Consider the following 21,906-nt stretch of genomic DNA (forward strand, 5'->3'; position numbering starts at 1 on the left):
AGGGGAGGTATTACTTGAGTGGAGTCTTGAGGGATAGTTACACACTGGCCTGATCTGTGACATGGAGGAATGGCATCATGGCGCAAAATTACTGAGCAACGAGCAAACACAGGAGAGAAAACTAGATAGCAGGATTCAAATCAAGAGGCTATTGTGCTATTCTGGAAAGAAAGGACAAATGTGTCTCTGGAGGCTGTGAGAGTCAAGATGCAAAGGTAGCTGATTGAAAGGCCGCTCTACGGTGCAGAACAAACCAGACATCATTAGCTCGTGCATGGAGTGAGAAGGGAAATGGGTGAGGCCGGGCAATGCCTGGTTTCCTGATTTCGATAAGGTGGAGGACAGTGGTACCATTTACTGGGATGAGGAGTGAAACACAGGCCTGGTTTGTTGAAAGGTGTGGTTTTCCTACAAATCTAGGCCATGTCATGATAAATATCTCTGAGAATAAAAATAGTGATGGCAACAGCTCTCTGAGTAGTTACTCATCTTTTTGTCTCTCCTCTTTAATTCTTCTTATTATTCACCTTGGCAATGACACTATCCACACACTCCCATTTAAATATGTGAGAGTCATTGGCTTGCTAAGTTTACTTATAAGGCACTTACTAATGTGCTAAAAATTGTGTAAGTATTTGACACCCAAGGTATATTTGCTTTTTGTGTGACAATCCTTCGTGTAACTCTGTGGACCATGACCTTCATTTCAGAGGTGTACTTGACAAGCACCAAGATTTTATTTTGGATTAGATATTCACAGAACTGTGATTATTCACGTGCCTTATACCTTTAGTCATGTTAGGGTGGGGGTCCCAGAATTCAGCAAAATGATTGGCACATGGCAGCCATTTAGAAAATATTTCATTCATGCTTTTATATGAATGACAGTATGAAATAAATGAATTATTATTTAAATCAAACTTGTGGATTATAAGAATTTTTTAACGTGAACGTTAACTTTACATACTACACAAAATTAATAGCTGCAATCTATGTACCAAAAATAAGTGTTGCTTTCTTTTGAAATGATTTCCCTTTCATTTTAAATAGTATATATATTTTTTCATGGTCTAGCCAGACTATTTTGAAACAACTTAGGCTACTTTCTCCTCTTTTTCTCATCCCACTTCAAGTTATTTGACCCCTTGATCACTTGACTTTTTGACAACATTTCACACCAGCGTGCCTACCTATCCAGGCCTAGGAAAGGATGCGAATTAGCCAGGTGGCGTTATTTGCCACAGGGGAATCCTGAAATGGGGCCTCATTTCCTTACTGAATCTATGTTGGCTCTTCCCTCACTAATAAGCTAAAATATGATTTATGCATTTAAAGTATGAAGATGTGGAAATTACCGAATTCAAATGTTTACCCCTCCATTGTGTCGTTTGCCAACAGGAGGTACTAGATGCCCTACAGAGAGCAGAACCTAAGACAGAGAGTCTCAAGTCTCAGCTGAATGAACTTTGTCGATTCTCCAGAGACCTGAGTACATACAGTGGAAAAGTTTCTGCCTTGATTAAAGAATATAACTGGTGAGCATGAACTTAATTGGTATTTAAAATATTTTCATATAAATCAGAAGCTAGAGGCTTGTATACATTAAAGTGTGATTTCAATATTCATATAAATGAATCATTAAATACATCACTAAAGAACATGAATGCATACTCTAAGAATCGTGGATTCCATCAAACATTAATTTAATCTCCTTTGTCATTTCTTCCCTCCCATGAAACACTTCCAACCATGGATTCAGTCTTTGTCTGCAAGCATCCAAGGGCTGTCAGAATAAAGAACAGATTTTACAGCAAAGATTTCGAAGAGCTTTCAAGGATTTCCAGCAGTGGCTGGTTAATGCAAAAATCACCACTGCCAAATGTTTTGATATACCTCAAAATATTAGTGAAGTTTCAGCAAGTCTTCAGAAAATACAGGTACAAGTGTTATTCATGAATTCTAATGATGGAGCTTAAGTGAATTAAAAAGGTACCTCTAGATCATTTTAGAAACGTATTAAAATTTTGCTTAAGAAACTCATCTTTCAATTAAATCCCTGCTTGACACAATTGACTGTGGACACGATGAGAAACTAGTCCATTTAAATGTGTGCTATTTTACACACGCTAATAGGGATGGAGTGGCAAGCACTGTACCTGAGCACTCTAAGTAGGTGTTTTCATTTAATTTTTACAGTAACGGCATCAGATATGGTAATAGAGCCTTAGTCACTTAATTTGCACAATAAAAACTGTTTATTCCTTCTCTGAGGTTTTATGGAGAAAGAGGTAGAAAAAGCAATGCATTTGAAAGCAGAGGGCATTTTATGGTGCCTAGTCTTACATTTTTCTTTGCAGGAATTTTCATCAGAGAGTGAAAACGGACAGCACAAGCTGAACGTGATGCTCTCCAAAGGGGAACTTTTGACTGCTCTGCTGACCAAAGAGAAAGCCAGTGGTATCCAGGCCAAAATGGCAAATTCAAAAGAAGATTGGAAAAATTTCCATTCAAATCTTCACCAGAAGGAATCTGCTCTGGAGGTATAACGTAACCAACTGCATGGACAAATTCTGCGTTGTTCGTTGGTGATGGTGACCTTCCTTAAACCACACTCCCAGTATATCTGAGTACCCTTGTCAACGATTTGGTCCTCCCTCTCTAAATATAAATGGATAGCTAGATAATGCCCAGAAACAGCTCCATGTCCGAAGTGTGAGCCTCCCTGAGGAATTAAGTAGCTTGCAGACATAGTAGGGCCTCTTATCACAGACCATAAGAAACAACTGGTTTTTATTTTAAGCATGTCACTTAATCTTTCACTTGAAATCCCTTAATTTTGGAAGTTGTTCTAGGAACATAAGCAGAAGTATCTCTGTAAGGCTAAAAATGCCATGGATGAGAAGGCATATTTTAAATAATGCAAATATCAAGTAGTAGATTTTAGGAGTTAAGTATACTAACAGACAATGTTTATACAATTTCATTTTATCTAGAGACAACATAAGTTGAATTTACTTTAACCATAACATAATTACTGCCACAATGCATTTTTTTTCCCCTCATGAGACCATCTGTTCTGTGTACCAACTCTTCTGTTGAAGGAAAATTTAGAGACACAGAGAATAGTTTTTTCTTTTAAAACAACTCTTCTTGGCAAAATAGATACTTAATTTGATTATAACCATGGGAAAAATAATAATAGAGAATGAATATTAGAAAAAAAAATGTGTATTTTCCCAGTTCTTTCCTAACCCAAGACCACTGTGTTCTCACCTGTGTGCTGGCTGTTCTTTCATAACAGGCAGCCTCCATTTAATAGGGAGTGATAATCATTTGTGCAGTGCCTAGAAATTTGCTCTGAAATCTGCAGGGACTGTATAATTCAATGTGGTCTGGGCTCTGAAGTGTCCGCTACTAAGGGAAGTCCATCTAACAATTACGGCAACATTATCTAGTTCAAGAGATGTCCAGGAGTAGAGTAAATGAATAGGTCAGGAATAGCCTTCCTTCCTACCTTCCATATCTCCCTTCCTTCCTTCCTTCCTTCCTTCCTTCCTTCCTTCCTTCCTTCCTTCCTTCCTTCCATTAGTAAAACACACATAATATTGCCTATTATGTTCCAGGCACTATGTCAGGAATACAAGAGGTTTATTTTTTTCTCCTCTTCTCAGACAACTCACTTTCTAGAGAAAGAAAAAAAGACAGTATAGAAAGAGATGATTATAATAATACAGGTATGTTCAGCATACAATAGTCACTCAAAGAAGGGAAGTTGAAGAAGGTTTTCAGAGAGGTGATATTTTAACTGAACCCTAAAGGCTAAATATTCTTTAACTTTGCCAAGGCTGATGTGTGTTTTAAGTAGAAGGACTTGAATGTGCAGGTCCAGGGAGGGAGGAGTGCCAGCTATGAACGGGACTTTGAAAAGTGTGACAGTCACATGGAGTTTTGGGGGAAGAGCAACAAAGAAAGACTGGTGATGGAAATTAGAGCCAACAAGTGAAATGTTGTGTATGCTAAGCAAATTGACCTTGACTTGCAGCCAGGGTTCCTTATCTGAACCCCCGGAGAGCATTTATTTTTCTCAATTTTCCCAAGGATGGAACATAACATGTGCCATTCTAGATGCATAAGGGAGAGGTTAATTCATTGCATATTAAAGGATACTTTAGGAGACTAGGGCTTAATTCTATCTCAAAATTTTGGTTGCAAAAGGTTAAGTGAGGAACATATAAGTCTTCAAGCTAGAGATAAACATGCCAACTTTCTGACTGCAGTGGAGACCATGATGGGAAACAATAAGTAGCTTTCATAATGGCCCAAATGAGAGAAATGAAAGCCTGAACTAAGGAAACAATAATAGATGAAGACTTACCTTTAAGGCAAAACACAACAGAATTTGGTAACTAATGTGATAAAGAGCACAAGGAAGAAGAGAAGTTTGAGTTCTTAGTTTGTAGTTTGGAAGATGGTATGCGTGGTAATGTCATTAACTGAAACATGAATACAGTGGAAGGGATAGCAAAAATTAATTCAAATTAATATATGTTAAATTTCATGTATTTGCAAGACATGCATCGGGGTAGTAGCCAGGAGAGGAGCAGTTAAAATAAGTGCAAAGCTCAAAAGAGGAAGTAAAGCTGTATAATAGTGATGTTGAACAGTTACCAGTGCTGGGCCTGTTGTAGACACTTAACATATATTAACGCATTCAGTCCTCATAACCACTCTCTGAGGTGGGAACTCTCGTTTCTATTTTGTAGAAGAGGAAATTAGGCAAAAGGTTGTTAAATAATCTGCCAAGTTCTCAAAGCTAGTAAGCAATGGAGGCAAGGTTCAAAGCCAGGCATTCTGACTCAAAGTGTTGTATAAATACATTTTATAAGTGTGGGAGTTTGTGGGTGATCACTGAACTCATGGGAGGAATAACTGGAAAAGCACACAGAATGAACATTCAACGGGAGGCCTATACACCCTTGTATTTGGGAAGTATATGAAGAACACAGGGAGTTGCGTGACTTAATATCTAGCTGTCTTTGTCCTGTTTCCCAGGCCCCTCATTCTGACCCTGTGACTCCACCCCTTAGACTAAGAACCCAACTTTTTGTGTTATGTTTCTGACTACACCCCCATTGCTCTGCTCCTCGGTTCTGTAGAATTAAATTTCTGATCACGGTCCTTAGTTTGCCTTTTGCTGGCCTCACAAGACTCCAACAGCAAGAAGATAGAAATGCCTTGAATTCATTAATTTATTTAGTTATTCAATGGATATTTTCTGGGCACCTTCCATTTGCCAAGGACCATTCTAGGCTCTGGGGATATAGCAGAGAATAATAAAACAGAACCAAATTCCTGACCTCATGAAGCTTAAACTTGAGTAGATACTCCAGGAGCCTCCTTAGTATCTTACTTTGTGAAGCACCTTTCATTTTCCAAAGTATCCCCATGACTCTCCACGTCCCTCAGAGGTGACTGCAGCAGGCATGACTGTCAACAACAAATGTGACAGAAGTGGGTGCCTAGTCTGATGTGGACTGGGTAGTTACAGAAAAGTTCACTTTTTTAAAATGTAGGTCCAGGTGGACAGGGTGGGGGAGAGCAATAGGGAGAAAAATGGGAACAACTATAACTGAACATCAATTTCAAAGAAAAAGTAGGTCCATAAAAACTTCTTAAAGGATGTTCAGAAGTTATACAGGTGTTAAGGGAGAGGGTAGAAGGTCCCAGATATCATGAATGGGACAAGGAAGATGGGACAAGGTCAACAGGGCCAGACTGGATGCCAAGTGAAAGAGTTTGCAGTTGCTATTAAAATGTTTTTCTGTGCCTAATATTATGTGAAACCTCGTAGAATCTCAAGATCCAGATGAAGGACTTTGAAGTGAGTGCTGAGCCTGTCCAGGACTGGCTGAGCAAGACAGAGAAGACGGTGCGTGACAGCAGCACCCGCCTGTATGACCTGCCAGCAAAGAGGAGAGAACAACAGAAGCTGCAGGTGACCAGACCCTGGTCCCGCAAGGCCCCGTCTTCATCCCCATCCTGTGTACGCCGTGTGTCCAGGTGTCCACTGAGCACCCTGGAATTAGAGATGCTGTCTTGAGATAGAGTGTACCCTCTCCCTATTTCCGATGGATTTTATGTTTCCTGGCTTTCCTTTAAGGTTGACTTTTTTTATGTCCTACAGTCCATACTGTGTGTGGCTTGGAAATAATAACGCCTCAGGGCACACCTGTGGCTCGCCAGTGTTGATTTCCATGTCCTTAGGGCCAGAGCTTTGTTGGCCATGTGCTTTTCCCCAGCTTCTTAATAGTGACTTGCTTGTGCTTTTCAGTCTGTCCTTGAGGAAATAAACTGCTACGAGCCTCAGCTCCACAGGCTAAAAGAGAAAGCTCAGCAGCTGTGGGAAGGACAAGCTGCCAGCAGGAGCTTTGTGCACAGAGTGTCGCAGCTGTCTGCTCAGTATCTAGCGCTAAGCAATCTAACAAAGGTAACGCCCGCCATGTGCTGTGTGTGAGTGTGGTACTGATGGCACAAAGCCAGAGTCCTGGTGGGGCTGGGCAGGGTGTCAGCCCCAAGGGCCCCGGTCGGGAGAGTAAGGCCTGTTAGTCTTTGCCCTGCCTTGCAGTCTAAGTCTGTTATTCGTGTTTCGTCATCTCAGTGCGGTTGTCCAAACAGAACAAGGAGGGGGTTCAGAGACCGAAGGGACTTCCCATCTCTATTATTGCACAAAACATTCCCTTTTATACTGACTTGGCATGTTCTTCGGATCTTTTGTTTTGAAAACTCAATGCATAAACATAAGGCGAAATTCAGTTCGGGGGCTAAGGAATCTCAGATTAAATTACTTTAGAAAAACATGCCTTCAAAGCAGTTTAAATTTTAGTGGACTAAATAAAATGAGTTTGGGATCATTTTTAAAATTTGTCCAAATTCCTTTTACTTTTTCCATAGGGGTCAAGGGTGCGTTGAGTGAGATTTTTAGTTCAATGCACAGACCAGAGGTCAAAACTGACAATGATTTGTTTCACTGATTCAGCTTCTTTTCTAACAGCTTAGAAAAAAGTGAATGGGATCCCACTAGATTTCATTTAGAGTATTCAGCCGTTGTGACACAGATTGTATGGGGCAAGCCTGCTTTCAGCTTTATGTGGCTTGTGACATTGGTTCCCTGTGTTCGTCTCTTGCATTCAGGACTTAGAACGTAGGGGTCCTCCTGTAATTTGGTCTTCTTTAATTTGGCATTCCCAGTTTTAGTGTGGATGCCCTTCTGGTTGGTTCCGTTCATTTGGGTCTTCATTAAGACACCGTGGGCACAATCTCACTAGTGTCGATTTGGAGTGAATAGCCTGTGTTTACACAGATGCTTTTTTCTGTTAAGCATTATGCTAAGTGAACTAAGCCAGTCAGAAAAGACAAGTACCATATGATATCACTCATATTTGGAACCTAATGATCAAAATAAACTAACAAACAAAATAGAAACAGACTCATAGACAGAGAACAGACAGCTGTCAGAGGGGAGGGGGGATTGTGGGGCTGAGTAAAAAGATGAAGGCATTAAGCAAAAAATAAAAAGAAAGAAAAAAAACTAATAAATATAAAATAAGTTATGTTTTTGTCTTTAGAAAATCTGGCTCATATCTAAAATTAAAATTAATTGAGGACATGTCCATAGTCCTTTTTTCTTTTTGCTCGGCCCCTCTTCCCCCTGACTTCCCCCCCCTTAGCTGTCAGCCTGCTCTCCATGTAGGAGCCTCTCCCCATTTTCCTTGTTAGTTCAGTTTGCTCATTAGATTCCACATATGTGTGAAATCATACGGTATTTGTCTTTCTGGTGATCACTAGTGGCAGAGGGCATAAAGACACTGCATTGTAATGGAAAAAATACAACGAGGATTAAATAAAATAAATTAAATTAATTAAAGACCTCTTTTTATCCCTTTGTATGTATTTAGATAGCAGCTATCAACAGATATGTGGATGCTTTAAGAGCTGTAAAACCATACTCATATACTTCACTATTTTGGATATGACTTATAATTAATAAACAAAATCATATCTATGGTCCCAGCTTTTAAATTTTAGTGACATTACAAAATCTCTTGCTGACAATGTAAGTCATGTGCTATCCATTGAGCCAAATATAATTACGTAAAACCTAGAAACTACATTGAGTGATCTCCCAGATAATGTATTAGGAAAAATTTTTACTGACTCTGAAAAAAAAATGTCACCATAGTCATAAAGCAGAATAGCAATTAAGTTGAGGGACTATAAATTGTAATTGTAAATTGTACTTTTTCTGCTCTCTGACCTAGGGAGTCTCACCCTTTCACTGTTTAGGAAGAGTGCTCACATCTCATAGGCTAAGCAGCCAGGCATCATCTCTGAGGAGCCCATGAACCTGGGCCCGTCACTGTTATTTAAAACAAATGGTTCGCTCTACAATTTGAGTAGCTTCAGATGGTGCAGTCTCTGTGGAATGGACAGCTGGAAAACCGGGTCTGTCATTTCCAGGAGAAAGTGTCCAGGCTGGACAGGATCGTGGCGGAGCATAGTCAGTTCTCCCTCGGGCTGAAAGAGCTGCAGGACTGGATGACGGATGCGGTTCACATGCTGGACTCCTACTGCCACCCCACATCCGACAAAAGTGTGCTGGACAGCAGGATGCTCAAGCTGGAGGTATGCCTTTTTAGAAAACTATCTCTAATTGACAGAATCTGTCTTTCTCAAGATTCCTTAAGTCTCCACCTGCTTGGGGCTGCTGTCTTCCTCTCCCTACAGGAAATCTCAGAATGTTCCATTTGCTCAGGCAGGCAGGCCTAAGCACCCTAGATCATGGGGAGCAGGTTCACACATAAACGCTTCACAAAAAATAAAATAGTAGCCCAAAGGTTATTGGCTTGATAGCCCATTAAGCTTCAAATCATATCACTGACACATTTATTCTGAGGAAATATTTCACTGAAACATTTTATAGGGCAAAACACTTTTCATCATGTCCAACTGACTTGCCTGCCTATATTATTTAGCCAATTTTTCCATCCCAACATATTGTTCTAGCTTCCATTAATGGCAAAATAATGATTTTTCATTTGTTCATCTCTCATTCATATACTGGATGCCTTCTAGGAGACTGTCATTCTGTCTTAACACCAAGGATTCAGAAATGAACAAAATATCATTGTTGTCCTCAAGGATTTCACTATCAGGTGCTGGAGGCTGAAACTCAGAGGCCACTAGGACAGATAGGATGATGCTTATGGTTAGAGACATGCAGGGGGGAGCCAGGCAGGAGGGATGGGGTGAAGAGTCAGAGCAGGTTTCTCAGGAAGTCTGATACCTAAACTGATATTTGAGAAGGCTGCCACATGAGCAAAAGCCAGAATAAACAAACAGCATGGCGTGTGAGAGATTGCCAGCAGCTCCTTCACGCTGCAGGGAAGATTGGTGCCGGGGAGCAGCCGAAGCTGATTCTGTAGAGGATGGCCAGGTCCAAGTGGGGGAGAGAGATGAAGCTTTGCCTCTCAGGTGATAGCACTGGTGTTGTCACTTTGAGTCAAACTTCCTTCTTCAATAGAAAAAGATGAGCGCTTATGAAGAACTTGAAATATATAAATTAATACACAAAATAAATTACATGTCTTTGGTTTGAGAGGCCTTAATTTATCAAGTTCTCCATCCTGCAATTTTTGAGAATGCATGAATTCTACTGCAGTCTCTTTTTCTCTTATTAAAAACCAGTAAGGTAAAACTTCAGTGTAAAGAAGGAATAATGCAGAGAAGTGTCGAGACCTTCAAAGCCAAGGCCGCCGGGACACCAGCAGATGACAGGTGATTGGTTAATGGCACTCACCAGCAGGTGACTCTCCCACCCTGGAGAGATCTAAGGCTCAGCACAATTGTATATCATTCGACAATCTTGGGGAGCTCTGAAATGTTTAAAGCCAGAGATGTTCAACATGCAAATGACACACAATTTTGCAAATTTGCTTTTACAGGCCCTGTTATCAGTGAAACAGGAAAAAGAAATCCAGATGAAAATGGTCGTGACCAGGGGGGAGTCTGTCCTGCAGAGCACCTCTCCAGAAGGCATCCCTGCTCTTCAGCAGCAGCTGCAGAGTGTGAAGGACATGTGGGCTTCCCTTCTGTCTGCAGGGATCCGTTGCAAAAGGTAAGCTCGGCATGCTGCAGAGACCATGCTGACAGATCAATGTAGTCAATCAGCAGCACCCTGTCCGCGGGACAGGCGCTCACTAGCTCTCCCTCTCTCTGTCTCTTTCTCCCCCTGGCTCCTTCCCTCCCTATTTCCTTCCCTTTACATCTTATTAGAACAGAAGAAACTAGCAAGAACAGACTTGCACTTACTGGTTATTTGCAGTACTATGCCTTGTTTAATATAAAACTACATGTTTAGCTTTTATTTTCACTGCTTAAAAAGTCAAATGATAGATAAATGTTTCATTATATAAAAATGTATCAGTTAAAGCCAAGTGGTTTCCTTGGGAGATCACCCTAGGAAACACCAGTGGGGATGGGAAATAGAGATGAGGAAGGCATGTAGGCAGCTGGAACTGCATTCTGCTGAGTATTGCTGGGAGCCAGAGCAGAACACATGTCTGGGAGTTACCCTGCCAGAGAATAAGGCAGCAGAAACTCCCAGGAGTCAGGAGGACATTTGCAGGCTGCCCCCCTGGGCAACAGTCCTTGGTGCTTCTTGCCTACATAGCCCTGAAGCTGAGGGGGCACAGGGACCAGAGCATGCCCGCAGGCCGAGAAGGCAGGGGCTGGCCAGGGGATGTGCCGCTGGTCTGTGCTTCAGTGCTGTGGTCCGGATACACCTGGGTGAACATCCAGAGTATGGCAGCAAAATCAGGCAGGAATGGTCAAGGGAGTTAAAAATATATCCTCCATATTGAGAGAGGGAAGTCCTTAATTTATCTGTAAGGGAAATAATTAATCAGGTTTTAATAATTAGACCAATTCAGGAAACGTTACCCTATTTTTCCACTGTAGTTCTCTGATTTTAAATCTCATGTGAGGTAGTAAACTGTACTTGTTCTTGCTCACTTCTCTCTTCCTTCTTTTATTAACTCCTTCTCCCCTCCCCTCTGAACCTGTCCTGTTCATGTTGATGGAGGTATGCCCTGAGTCCCTCCCCACCCAGAGTCTAGCTTGGCTCCATAAAAGCCTCACTTCATGGACCTGTCCAGGTTGCTCCCAAAAGCCTTTCCCAGTGTCTCCTGGGGCCTGATTCCTGATGCCAGGTATCATATATCCAGTCCCACTTTCTGCCTGTTGTCCTGGATTTAGTGGCCCTTGGCTTCCTGAAGCTATGCTTGCCAGGGGCCCAGATTTGATCTGCCCAGGCCACGCAGGGTCCCTGGGCCCAGCCCCGTCCTGGCCCACAAGCACACTTCCTGTGGGTGGAGAGCAGGCACCACCCTGGGATCCCACTGACAAGGCTTCTCTGTATAGACTGTTGTCCTTTCAAATACCTTTCAGTCAACTCGAAGGAGCGCTCTCTAAGTGGACAAGCTACCAGGACGACGTCAGGCAGTTTTCCAGCTGGATGGACGGTGTGGAAGCCAGCCTGAGTGAATCGGAAAGGCAGCACGCTGAACTGCGGGACAAAGCGGCTGCTTTGGGGAAGGCCAAGGTGGGGCTGGACTACAGATTCTGGGTGTTCCCTGATAGCAGGCTTCTTCAGAATGCCACAGTCACACAAAAAATGTGGTTCCCTGGATGATGGGACAGGGCTCTACCCAGAAGAAAAGGATTTGGGGCTTAAATTCAAATGGCTTCTGAAGCTAGACTTCAGTTTGTGGCTATTTTATTATGTGAGTGAAAAATTTTGTCTTCCAGGGAAACCATTATCACCCATGTTTTATGACACAGACCATTTCACATTTGGCAACTTGTAATATCTTTAGCCTGCTCATCATCAGGAAGTAAAAATGCTTTATTTTAATCACAACCTTTTGTATTTCTGCTTTTGTACATTTATCTTAAGGCTCATATCAGCACAGTAGTACATATGAAGATTTTTGAATAGGTACCCAGATAAGTATTGGGGATGTGTTCCCAAATCTTTATTGATCGTAGTATGCCAACAATAAAGGACCCAGGCATGCATATAGAGCTGGTTGGATCCATTTATCTATCTATCTACAAATAGATAACCTGAGATCCCTTGTCAACTATATAGTTAAAATGCCTTACTGTTATCAGTATCGTTGATATGATGGTATTCGTGGGAACTCCTTGATTATTTTTTAAATGTTCCCTAGTTATTAAATGAAGAAGTGCTGAGTCACAGCAGCTTGCTGGAAACCATTGAACTCAAAGGGGCTGGCATGACGGAACACTACGTCACACAGTTAGAATTCCAGGATCTACAGGAGCGCTACAGAGGCATCCAGGAGAGGGCCAAGGTATGTCTCACCATGTTCCCTGGAGACTCACTCTCTCAAGTTGGAATGTTTGGAGCAGTGCTTACTTAAAGACCCATTCATTTCTGGAAATGACAGATTCATGAATGCAGATAGAAGAAAATGATATAGCAGGTAGAAACATAAATTTTAGCACTTTAAGATAAACCACTGGCAAAACCAAGAGAAAACTTTTGAATATTTTAGTACATGAAAGTTACTGAAATAAAATATTTGTCAACTAAGAATCCCTACAAATTTATGAGGGAGACTTATGCATGCTTTAGCATGGCTGGTACTCAGAGTTTACTGAAGCAGGCAGTCTTCATCAATAATATCATTCTTCATTTAGGCCTCCAAATGAAATAAAAGTAACTTTTCAAAGCACATCCTACTTTATTAGACAAAGTACATGGAAAAATAAATCCACAGTGAGCCCAAACCCTTACTTAAGATATAATATAAGAATTTTAGTTTTCTTTATAAGCAGCAGTGTATTTTTATGACAAGTAAAGTTAATTCACTTTTTTGGCATGTCAATATTACACCTCATCAGCAATTCAGAGATCAGGAAGTTAATTCAACAAAATGATCTTTACAACTTCTTTTAATCCTGATATTACTTTTTTTGTATTTTCGCATAAATCTTGAACCTTCATTCTTCTAGGAAACCATTTTCCAATGATTTAGTAAGCATGCCTGTCTAAAATTCCAACAGAGAATTTTTACTGTACATTGAAACTGCATATAGTATTGTATTCCCATCTTAATCATCTTAAATGCTAATAACAGGATGCAGTGATGAAGTCTGAAAAACTAGTTCGCCTGCACCAAGAGTATCAGAGGGACCTCGGGGCATTTGAAGTGTGGCTGGGGCAAGAACGAGAAAAACTGGAGCAATACTCAGTTCTTGAAGGTGATACCCATACTCACGAAACAGCACTGCGGGATCTTCAGGTAAAGTTTGTTTTATCTTAAACCAAAGGAATTTTCATTCTAAAGATGGAATTATTCTTTTAAGCAATGAGAAGTTAACATGACCCTGAATCCTATATATACCTGATACAAGTTTTAAATGAGACTCTAGTGAGGTATTGTCTAGAGCATTCTGGGACCTCAGTAGAATACGCTGGCCAAGATCATTTAGTAAGTAATTTGAACCCGGGGAGACTGGGACTTGAAGAATTTATTTGGGTACTATGGTGATCTGTGACAGGAACAGCTGGTGGTCTAAATTTATGGTATTGACTGGCCCAATTCAATTAGATATGGGACATAGCATCCAGAGTCCATAGAATGTGATGCTCCTTAAAGTCAGACTAGTGGCAGCATCTTGGGCCACCTGCTTTCAACCAAAATCTCCATTGTCAAGGATGCAAGTCCAAGGTCAGAGTCCTAGAAGAGGGAATTAGAGGAGCTGGAGAGTGCTGGTGCCCAGGCAACAGGCTGTGATTCCGGGTGAGATGGTGGACCTAGTGGGAAAATGGTCCTAACCACTTATTTACCCATCAGCATTTGTCGACTACCTAATACAGTGCAGACTCTGGGCTAGTGACTGCAGATATGGCTGCCTTCAAGGAACCGTAATCTAGTGAGAAATGTAGATTTGTAGTTTATTTAAGAAACTCATCCATTCTGCTTTAAGGTCATAGGATACTCTGGTCTGCCAGGTTTAGCTGTTGTAATTTATTTTAGTAGAGTTGACTCTGTTTTTGCTAAATAGCCCTTCTTGACACTTCACTCCAGGCGCTCTTGGCAAAAGAAAATGCCGAGCTCTCTAGGCTTCTGTGTGGGAACTAGGCCAGTAAGTTACTTGTCTCCAGCAGATATTTCCCTTGTTGGGATCAGAAGAAAATGTTTCACTTCAGTCTGTAGTAATGTGGCTCAAACTTAACTCCAGCCTCTCAATTTGCCATGCATTAATTCTTACTTTGTTTTATTATGAGTCATCACAAAGGTTAAAAAGCAGATCAGATGACAGCGGCAGATAAAAGCAGTGCAGAATTGTGACGTTCCAGCTGCACAGCGGGCCATCTCCAGGATCTTGATGTCCCAAGACACACACAGTAGTGTGGGGTGGCCGGCCAGCAGTGTGGACCACATTCACAAGCTGTTTTGTGTAAACCAAAGGCCAATAGAGCATAATAGACTCTGAAACTATTGAATCATATTTTTCCTTCAGGACGAATACTTAAAATATGGGCCACATAAGAATTCATATAACACAGTGATGATTTGTATAATAGCAAAAACAGTTATAGAATATGGAAAGGCTGATATATTGGGGAGATTAATAACTTAGGGCAAGGATCAGTAAATGACTGCCCAGAGCCACAATGCCTGTATTTAAATAAAGTTTTATTGAAACACTGCCACACCCATTCATTTACATACCACCTGTTGCTACTTCAGAGCTACAATGTTAGAGTTCAGTAGATGCAGCAGAGACTTCGAGGCTCATAAAGCCTAAAATATGTACTATCCAGCCCTTTATAGAAAAAAATTTGCCAACTCCTGAAGTAAAGAAGGAGATTGAAAGAGCAAAATTAACTTTAAAAAATTTTAAGAACTTTGGAATAAAACTTCTGTGTCCCTGGTTGTTTTGATTGCTATTTCACCATATATATTGTTCTCTTCCATTTACATATTCACATTACAGCATTCTTGAAAGTGACATTCTACTGAGGACAAATGAACCCGTTAGTTTGTACCATATGAGATTGCTATTTCTGCAGGTAAAAATAGTCAGGTACCAGCAATTTCAAATGGTTTCAACTGATGTTAAATATTTTTATAATACTGTATTTTGAGTAAAAATGTTGGTACTTTTAAGATACTTGATGGGTTTTGACTTGGTTCCTTTCAGCTTTCATTGATCAGATCCAGTATCAGTGTCCATTTTTTTGACATAAGAGATGCAAGTATTTAATGTTGTTTTCTAATATCTTTAAAGACATGAATTTTTCTTTTTCATAAATTATAGTTGGTGCTCTTCAGCACTTGGTTTATACTGAGCTAGAAACGTAAATCTTTGGGGCATATGCTTTGGTGGAGGAAAATACATTTGCCCCTGGGAGCATCCATTTGGCAGTTGTGATAATTCAACCTCCCCTTACCCTCTGGGCAAACGTGCCTTGGCCCACACATTCCCTAGAGCATGGCTTTGGCAAAGTGTCCCTTCTTAGCAAAAAGAGGGCCCATTGTTCCTGTCTGAACCACAAGTGTAGCACTGATTTTATTCAGTGTCAAGCAAGAAGCCTTAGGTTTTTAAACAGATTAGGAGCCATAAAAGGCCTAGGTATTTCTTTTAAACAATCACTCTTTAATCTAAAGAGTCAAAATTCACAAGCTGTTTCTAAGATGATCGAAACAAATATTACTTTGTGTATGTTATTTGTGCGTGTGCATGTGCTTTAATTATTTTAATAGGAAATATTTGCAAGCCTTTCTCCTGACCTGGGAAATAATATTTCATGTTAGGTTGTTTTATATGAGGTAATAAAATCATTCTTTTCTCACACGAGGTTCAAGATGGCACAGTTGGCATGGGTGAGATGCGATCACCTGGGTAGGTATAAGTTATGAATGACGTGTGACAGCCACCCCTGTCCCCTGCAGGAGCTGCAGGTTCACTGTGCCGAGGGGCAGGCGCTGTTGAATTCCGTGCTGCACACCAGGGAGGAGGTGATACCGTCGGGCATCCCCCAGACGGAGGACCGGGCTTTGGAGTCTCTCCGGCAGGACTGGCAGGCCTACCAGCAGAGACTGTCTGAGACCCGAGCTCAGTTCAATAATGTCGTCAACAAGCTGAGACTGATGGAACAGAAGTTTCAGCACGTGGACGAATGGCTGAGAACGCTGGAGGAGAAAGTGAGTCTCAGGACCGGACGTCAGTCTCACCGGGCAGCCAAGGAGACACAGTTACATCAGATGAAGGTAAATTAGTGCAAATTCCCGACCTTGGTCAAAGAAGCAGTTGCCTGGCAGAGTTGGTTTCTTTAAGATATTTGGTAATTTCTTTTTGCCCAAGGTTTAGATTTTGCAAAAATCTCCTGCTTGAAAAGAAAGTTAACATAAATTACAATGGGGCATTCTAACAGCAATTTTGAATAGAATCTTAAATTTGCCATTAATAAAATATAATTCAATGAAATATTTTATATTTTTCCTATACCTTATGACCTTGCTTTGTAAAGGTACATAAGTGCTAGTATAGCAATCATTTAAGTGAACTGTTCTGATTTGAAATTGCTCCAGTTTAATTCATTGAAGTAATACTTGGTATTTAGTTTTATTCTGATTTTCATGCAAATTTGATGCACATGATCAAAATAATGCTTAAGCCTTTAGAATTTTTTCACTATCCCTCTAGTTTAAAATATATCTAAGTACAAAAGAAGATATAAAAATATGCCACTCTGCTTTAAAAATTTTTAAGGGAATTGTAATATATTAGAAAAGTTATCAAACTCAAAAGAGTACAGCTTTTATCCTGTAATTGTACTTTTCACGAAGGGTATATATGATGCATTTTCAAAATTATATCAGAATATATACAATCTAAACATATACTGGAGTCATTCCCTATTAATACAGTTATATCTATATAAAATTTTATGGTTTTTGAACTGAAGTATATAATATATACCAAAAAAGTGCCCCAGTCAAGAATGTATAATTTTTATGACATTGTTGGAATACAATTTTTATGAAGGTCAACTACATACTTTCAAAATTATATCGCAGAATAAAAATATTCTCAACATGCCTGGAATCGTTTCCTAGTCAGAAGACCCACGTATTTGTCTTACCCAGCAGTGCCTGAGACTGAGCCTTTCCTCACACTCTTCCCATCATTTCAGAAGTGGCAGGAAGAAATCGCCTCTTCCAGGGACGAAGTGGAGGAGGTGGGAGCCCGAGCTCAGGAGCTCCTGGACGAGCGCCACGTGAGCAGCCGCCTGGGCTGCCAGGCCACGCAGCTGACCTCCAGATACCAGGCCCTCCTCCTCCAAGTGCTGGTGAGCGGCCACCAGCTGCCCTTCACAGGCCAGCATGCTTTCCAAGCCAGAACGCCCCTCCTTTCATCCCCTTCCTTTTATAAAGGCACTGACCCTGTTCTTTAATCCACCGTTCAATTTCTTTTTTCCAAAGGAACAAATAAAATTCCTGGAGGAAGAGATCCAAAGCTTGGAGGAGGCTGAATTATCCCTAAGTTGCTATTCTGATTGGTACAGCTCTACTCATAAAAACTTTAAGAACGTGGCTGCCAGAATTGACAAAGTAGATAAAGCAATGATGGGGAAAAAAATGAAGACGTTGGAGGTAGGCATGCCCACGTCAGGCTCGTCTCCCAACCTTTCTTCTTTCGCTGGTCTGCTCCATCCTCCCGCTTAGCTCTTGGGAAGCATGGGCTCATCCCTGCCCGGCATGATGGGGGGGGATCCTTGGCTTATCATTTCTCCTCAAATACTAAGCTTTTATCTCTTGAAGGCCGAAAGCAGACTTTTATTTATTGGTGATGTGATCTCATCTGAATGACTTAGCCATGACTGCTCATGAAATTCTTAACTAAATTCCAATTTAACACTTGAAAAAATTAGGACAAAAAAATGTATCTCGAGTTCATCCTGTGTGTTGACAGTTTTAAGTCAGATCTCTAGGAACACTGCTGTGGACAGGAGAAGCACCAAGACCCTTCCTAAGTCACTAATTTGGAAATCATCTATTAATTGAGACATTTTAAGACCTACAATGATATAAACAAAAGAAGATTTCTGATTATAACTGGCAGGTCAAAACTGGTTATAAATTTCAAAAACATATCTTAAGGGGCAAGAGTAGACTCGAGAATGGGGTTGAAAGTCTTTTCTCTAAAAGGAAGGAAATAAGGTTAACTCCTTATTCGCTCCCTCCTCACTCTCTTTCTCAGGGTTTGCTAAAAGACATGGAGAAAGGCCACAGTCTGCTGAAATCAGCCCGAGAGAAAGGAGAGAGGGCTCTGGAATTCTTGGAAGACAGCGAGGCAAACACTTTAAGAAACGAGATTCATCGGCACATGGAGCAGCTGAAGGAGCTGACCAGCACTGTTCGGAAAGAGCACATGACTCTGGAAAAAGGCCTTCATTTAGCAAAGGAGTTCTCAGATAAATATAAAGCACTCACTCAGTGGATATCAGAATACCAAGAAATCCTGCATGTTCCTGAAGAGCCCAAAATGGAATTGTATGAGAAAAAAGCTCAATTATCTAGATACAAGGTAGTGTACTCTCTTACCCACTGATGGACACAGGACGAGCATGTAGGGACTAAATGGGAGGGAGATGATTCCCGGTGCGTCACTCTTAGTCGGGACAGGAGAACATCCCTAACGTATCTGTTCTGCTGGGGGTGAGAGATATAGATGGAATGGGCTGTGCACACTGCATCGAAGTTGTACTTCCATCCAGGAATCACTCTGCCCTGTATTCAAAGCTTGTATCTGTTCAGGGAGAGCTATTCCCACAGTGTGATCCAGGTATAAGGCTCCTCCAGGTACATCTTCCTGGCACCAGGATCTCACACCTGTAGATTTTATTTGTTTAGGGTAGAGTCTTCCCTTCACCTTTGGCCTGTAAACTGACTTATGGTAAATTTAAAATGAGATACCATATTTGTAACAAAACAGGTTCCAATTAACCAACTATAGCTAAACATCTTAGAAATTAATTTTTCAAAGAATAAATAGAGGTATGAATATAGCTAGCTCTACAAGATATAGATACAGGTATTTCACCTGTTCAGATTTTTTAACCATTATGGAACTTTATATGTGGAATAATTCATATTCTGAATTTGACCTGAGCGATCCAACAATAGCCTTTAAAAACTGTATCATGAGTAGTGTTGAGGCATTTCCCTGTCGGAAGCTGTTTCTTCCTCCAGCCACTGTGTCTAATCCAATCCTTGGCTTTCCTACCAAGTCTGACAACGTATCATGGAACCACAGAATTCTTGCTATATTCAAATAGTCCCACGGACCTGTATGGCAGCTTCACAACTGGATCTTGTGTCCATAACTTGATGGGCACCTCAGGCTGCAGTTAACTTCGTGAACTCAGGACAAAAAGGCAGTGCCTCGTTTTGTGTCCCTTTTTCTCTGCTAAAAGGAATAGATTGGAAGCCAGAAATAGAAATTGTGTTAAATGTAGCCAAAGGCAGGTCTTTTCCATACTTCCTTCTCCCCACTATGGGACGTGTTACCCTCTATTTAAAAACTCGATCAGCCATAGAAAACCATTTCCTTTAAAGTTTTCCATGTATAGATTTATGAAGTAGGTAAATATCAGATCTCGTGGTCTATCCACCTGGACCACACAGGTGAGCTCCCTCTCTTTTCTCTTTGTAACTCTAGTCACTTCAACAAATAGTGCTGTCCCATGAACCATCAGTAAAATCAGTGAGAGAGAAAGGTGAAGCTCTTCTGGAACTGATGCAGGACGATGCTTTGAAGGACAAAATAGATACGCTGCAGAGTGATTACCAGGACCTCTGCAGTGCGGGAAAGGTAAGGAGGCATCAGAAACTCAGTACGAAATGTGTTTATTTGCCAAAAAGAGGGTCCTGACTCCTTTTACTCTGTTAGGAGAATGTAAGGGCTGGGATGGATCAGTATTTTTTCTTCTATTCAGATGGCATGATAACTTTTTTTTGGATCCTAATAATTTTATGATATATGTAACTCTATGTGATATATGTGCCCTAGGAGTTGCACTGCTTTTTTCAAAATATAAAAGCTCTGAGTACTTTTTTGGCATCTAAGTCACCTGTAATGGGCACCTCGCTTCACAGGAGCATGTTCACAGTCTGGAGGCGAAGGTCAAAGACCACGAAGATTACAACAGTGAGCTCCAGGAAGTGGAAAAGTGGCTGCTGCAGATGTCAGGCAGGCTGGTGGCATCCGACCTCATGGAAACCAGCAGCCTGGAGACAATCACCCAGCAACTGGCACACCACAAGGTGAGTCTGGTCTCTAAGAGCCAAAGAATACAGGGCAGCTTTCACAGCCTTACCCGTGTGTAAGTGTGTGCACACACATCTCTGGATTATGATGATTGAAGTTAAAGAGTCAAGTCTGACTCCCAAGGATATCTAATAATTGAGAACAGTAAAATCCAATATTGAAGTGAATCAGTAATAGTTGAATCCTGGCATTCAACACTGAACACATCATAGCAATCTTCCCAGCTAATAGTGTCTTGTTGCAGAATTTAATCTAAGTGGAGTAATTTATCAAAGAGATTACCTTTAATTTAGAAAAGTATAGCCAAAGATAGGGCACAGGAATAGTGATCAGAAAGTCTGGATTCTAGCCAGACTCCCTCCTGTCTAGCAGGGAGAACTTAGCATCTCTGAGTCTCCTTCTTTTTCTCCTTTGTAAAGAGCGATAATGAGACCTGCCCCACCACAGAGCTGTGTGGGCAACACAGGAGACCATTCCTGTGAAACAGTCTGTCAGCCACAAATTATGGTACTGATATGAGGTGTTCTTATCTTTATTAATATATATTTTAGTAACTATATGTGCCGGATAGCACATGTCATATAATCACAATGTAATGGAGCAATGTTGCTGACCTTAAGAAACTGAATTTTAGTCATGATGTAGTTAAAGTCTAGTATGTATCCTAGGAAAGCTGTTAACACCTTTGGATTTTAGAATTTCTGTCTGTAGGAGAAAGTTTTATTTAGCAAATGTGAATAGAAAACTAATTACGTGGTAGAGTCTATTAGACACTGAGGCAATACCCTGAATAACCTCACGAGGTGGTGACTCTGTTCCGACTCAGACCCAGTGGTTCTTTCCAATATGGTGTATGTAATAACCACTGATGCAACACTGCTGGAAAAGTGGAGTACCCCAGGCTGCTGAGGGACCACCACTAGGTTTCCCGTAGATATATTGACATGTTGACCTTGTGTTGGAGTGTGTCACTTGTCCTTAGTATCATGTAGCAGTTAGCGAATTAAAACCTGATTTGAAAAAGTTACTTCTATGGGGGCAACTTTGCCCGCAAAGTGCCCCTGTCCACCATGGTTGAAAGTGAGTGACTTTTCCTCTTATCTCTGACATGCCTGGGGGCCTTTCCGACAGCTGCCCCTTTTCCCTCTGGGGACGAATCACTGATTTCCATTCTCTTAGGCCTGTCATCCATGGCGATGTGGCTTGTGGCCTCTGTCCCTGTTCTGGGTGCCAGATGTGGGGGTGACTTTGCCCACAAATCTCCCCGTCTGCCACAGATGAAAGTAACACTACCAAGACATGATCTGCTTGGGGAGGAGAGGTGGCCAATCTCTCAGAGGAAAAAGGGCCTCAAGCCCCTTCCTCAACAACTTTTACTGAGTTGTAATACACAGGAAGACAGGCGGCAAGGATCAAACAGTAGATAACATTTCAAAGAAATCTGAGGGCTTAGTCTGAGTCAGTGTCTGTCAGGAA

The 21,906-nt window shown here is 41.1% G+C and overlaps 1 protein-coding gene across 9 annotated transcripts in view; it reads left to right on the forward strand.

The window, feature by feature from the left end:
* SYNE1 (spectrin repeat containing nuclear envelope protein 1) overlaps nucleotides 1–21,906 on the forward strand; it is a 404,650-nt gene that overhangs the window by 199,145 nt on the left and 183,599 nt on the right. For 8 of the 9 annotated variants that reach the window (XM_053668739.1, XM_053668745.1, XM_053668738.1 and 5 more), the window contains 16 exons: nucleotides 1,399–1,535; nucleotides 1,760–1,937; nucleotides 2,358–2,540; nucleotides 5,852–5,995; nucleotides 6,332–6,487; nucleotides 8,518–8,682; nucleotides 10,002–10,174; nucleotides 11,506–11,659; nucleotides 12,291–12,434; nucleotides 13,224–13,388; nucleotides 16,050–16,367; nucleotides 17,294–17,449; nucleotides 17,583–17,753; nucleotides 18,361–18,687; nucleotides 19,822–19,974; nucleotides 20,259–20,426. In XM_053668739.1, coding sequence (XP_053524714.1) covers nucleotides 1,399–1,535; nucleotides 1,760–1,937; nucleotides 2,358–2,540; nucleotides 5,852–5,995; nucleotides 6,332–6,487; nucleotides 8,518–8,682; nucleotides 10,002–10,174; nucleotides 11,506–11,659; nucleotides 12,291–12,434; nucleotides 13,224–13,388; nucleotides 16,050–16,367; nucleotides 17,294–17,449; nucleotides 17,583–17,753; nucleotides 18,361–18,687; nucleotides 19,822–19,974; nucleotides 20,259–20,426 — 2,892 coding nt within the window. The remainder of the gene's footprint in view (nucleotides 1–1,398; nucleotides 1,536–1,759; nucleotides 1,938–2,357; nucleotides 2,541–5,851; nucleotides 5,996–6,331; nucleotides 6,488–8,517; nucleotides 8,683–10,001; nucleotides 10,175–11,505; nucleotides 11,660–12,290; nucleotides 12,435–13,223; nucleotides 13,389–16,049; nucleotides 16,368–17,293; nucleotides 17,450–17,582; nucleotides 17,754–18,360; nucleotides 18,688–19,821; nucleotides 19,975–20,258; nucleotides 20,427–21,906) is intronic. The other variant, XM_053668744.1, reaches the window with a different exon arrangement.

Source organism: Artibeus jamaicensis, unplaced genomic scaffold (assembly GCF_021234435.1).
Source record: "Artibeus jamaicensis isolate MK-2021 breed Jamaican fruit bat unplaced genomic scaffold, CSHL_Jam_final contig_497, whole genome shotgun sequence".
Taxonomy (NCBI): Eukaryota; Metazoa; Chordata; class Mammalia; order Chiroptera; family Phyllostomidae; genus Artibeus; species Artibeus jamaicensis.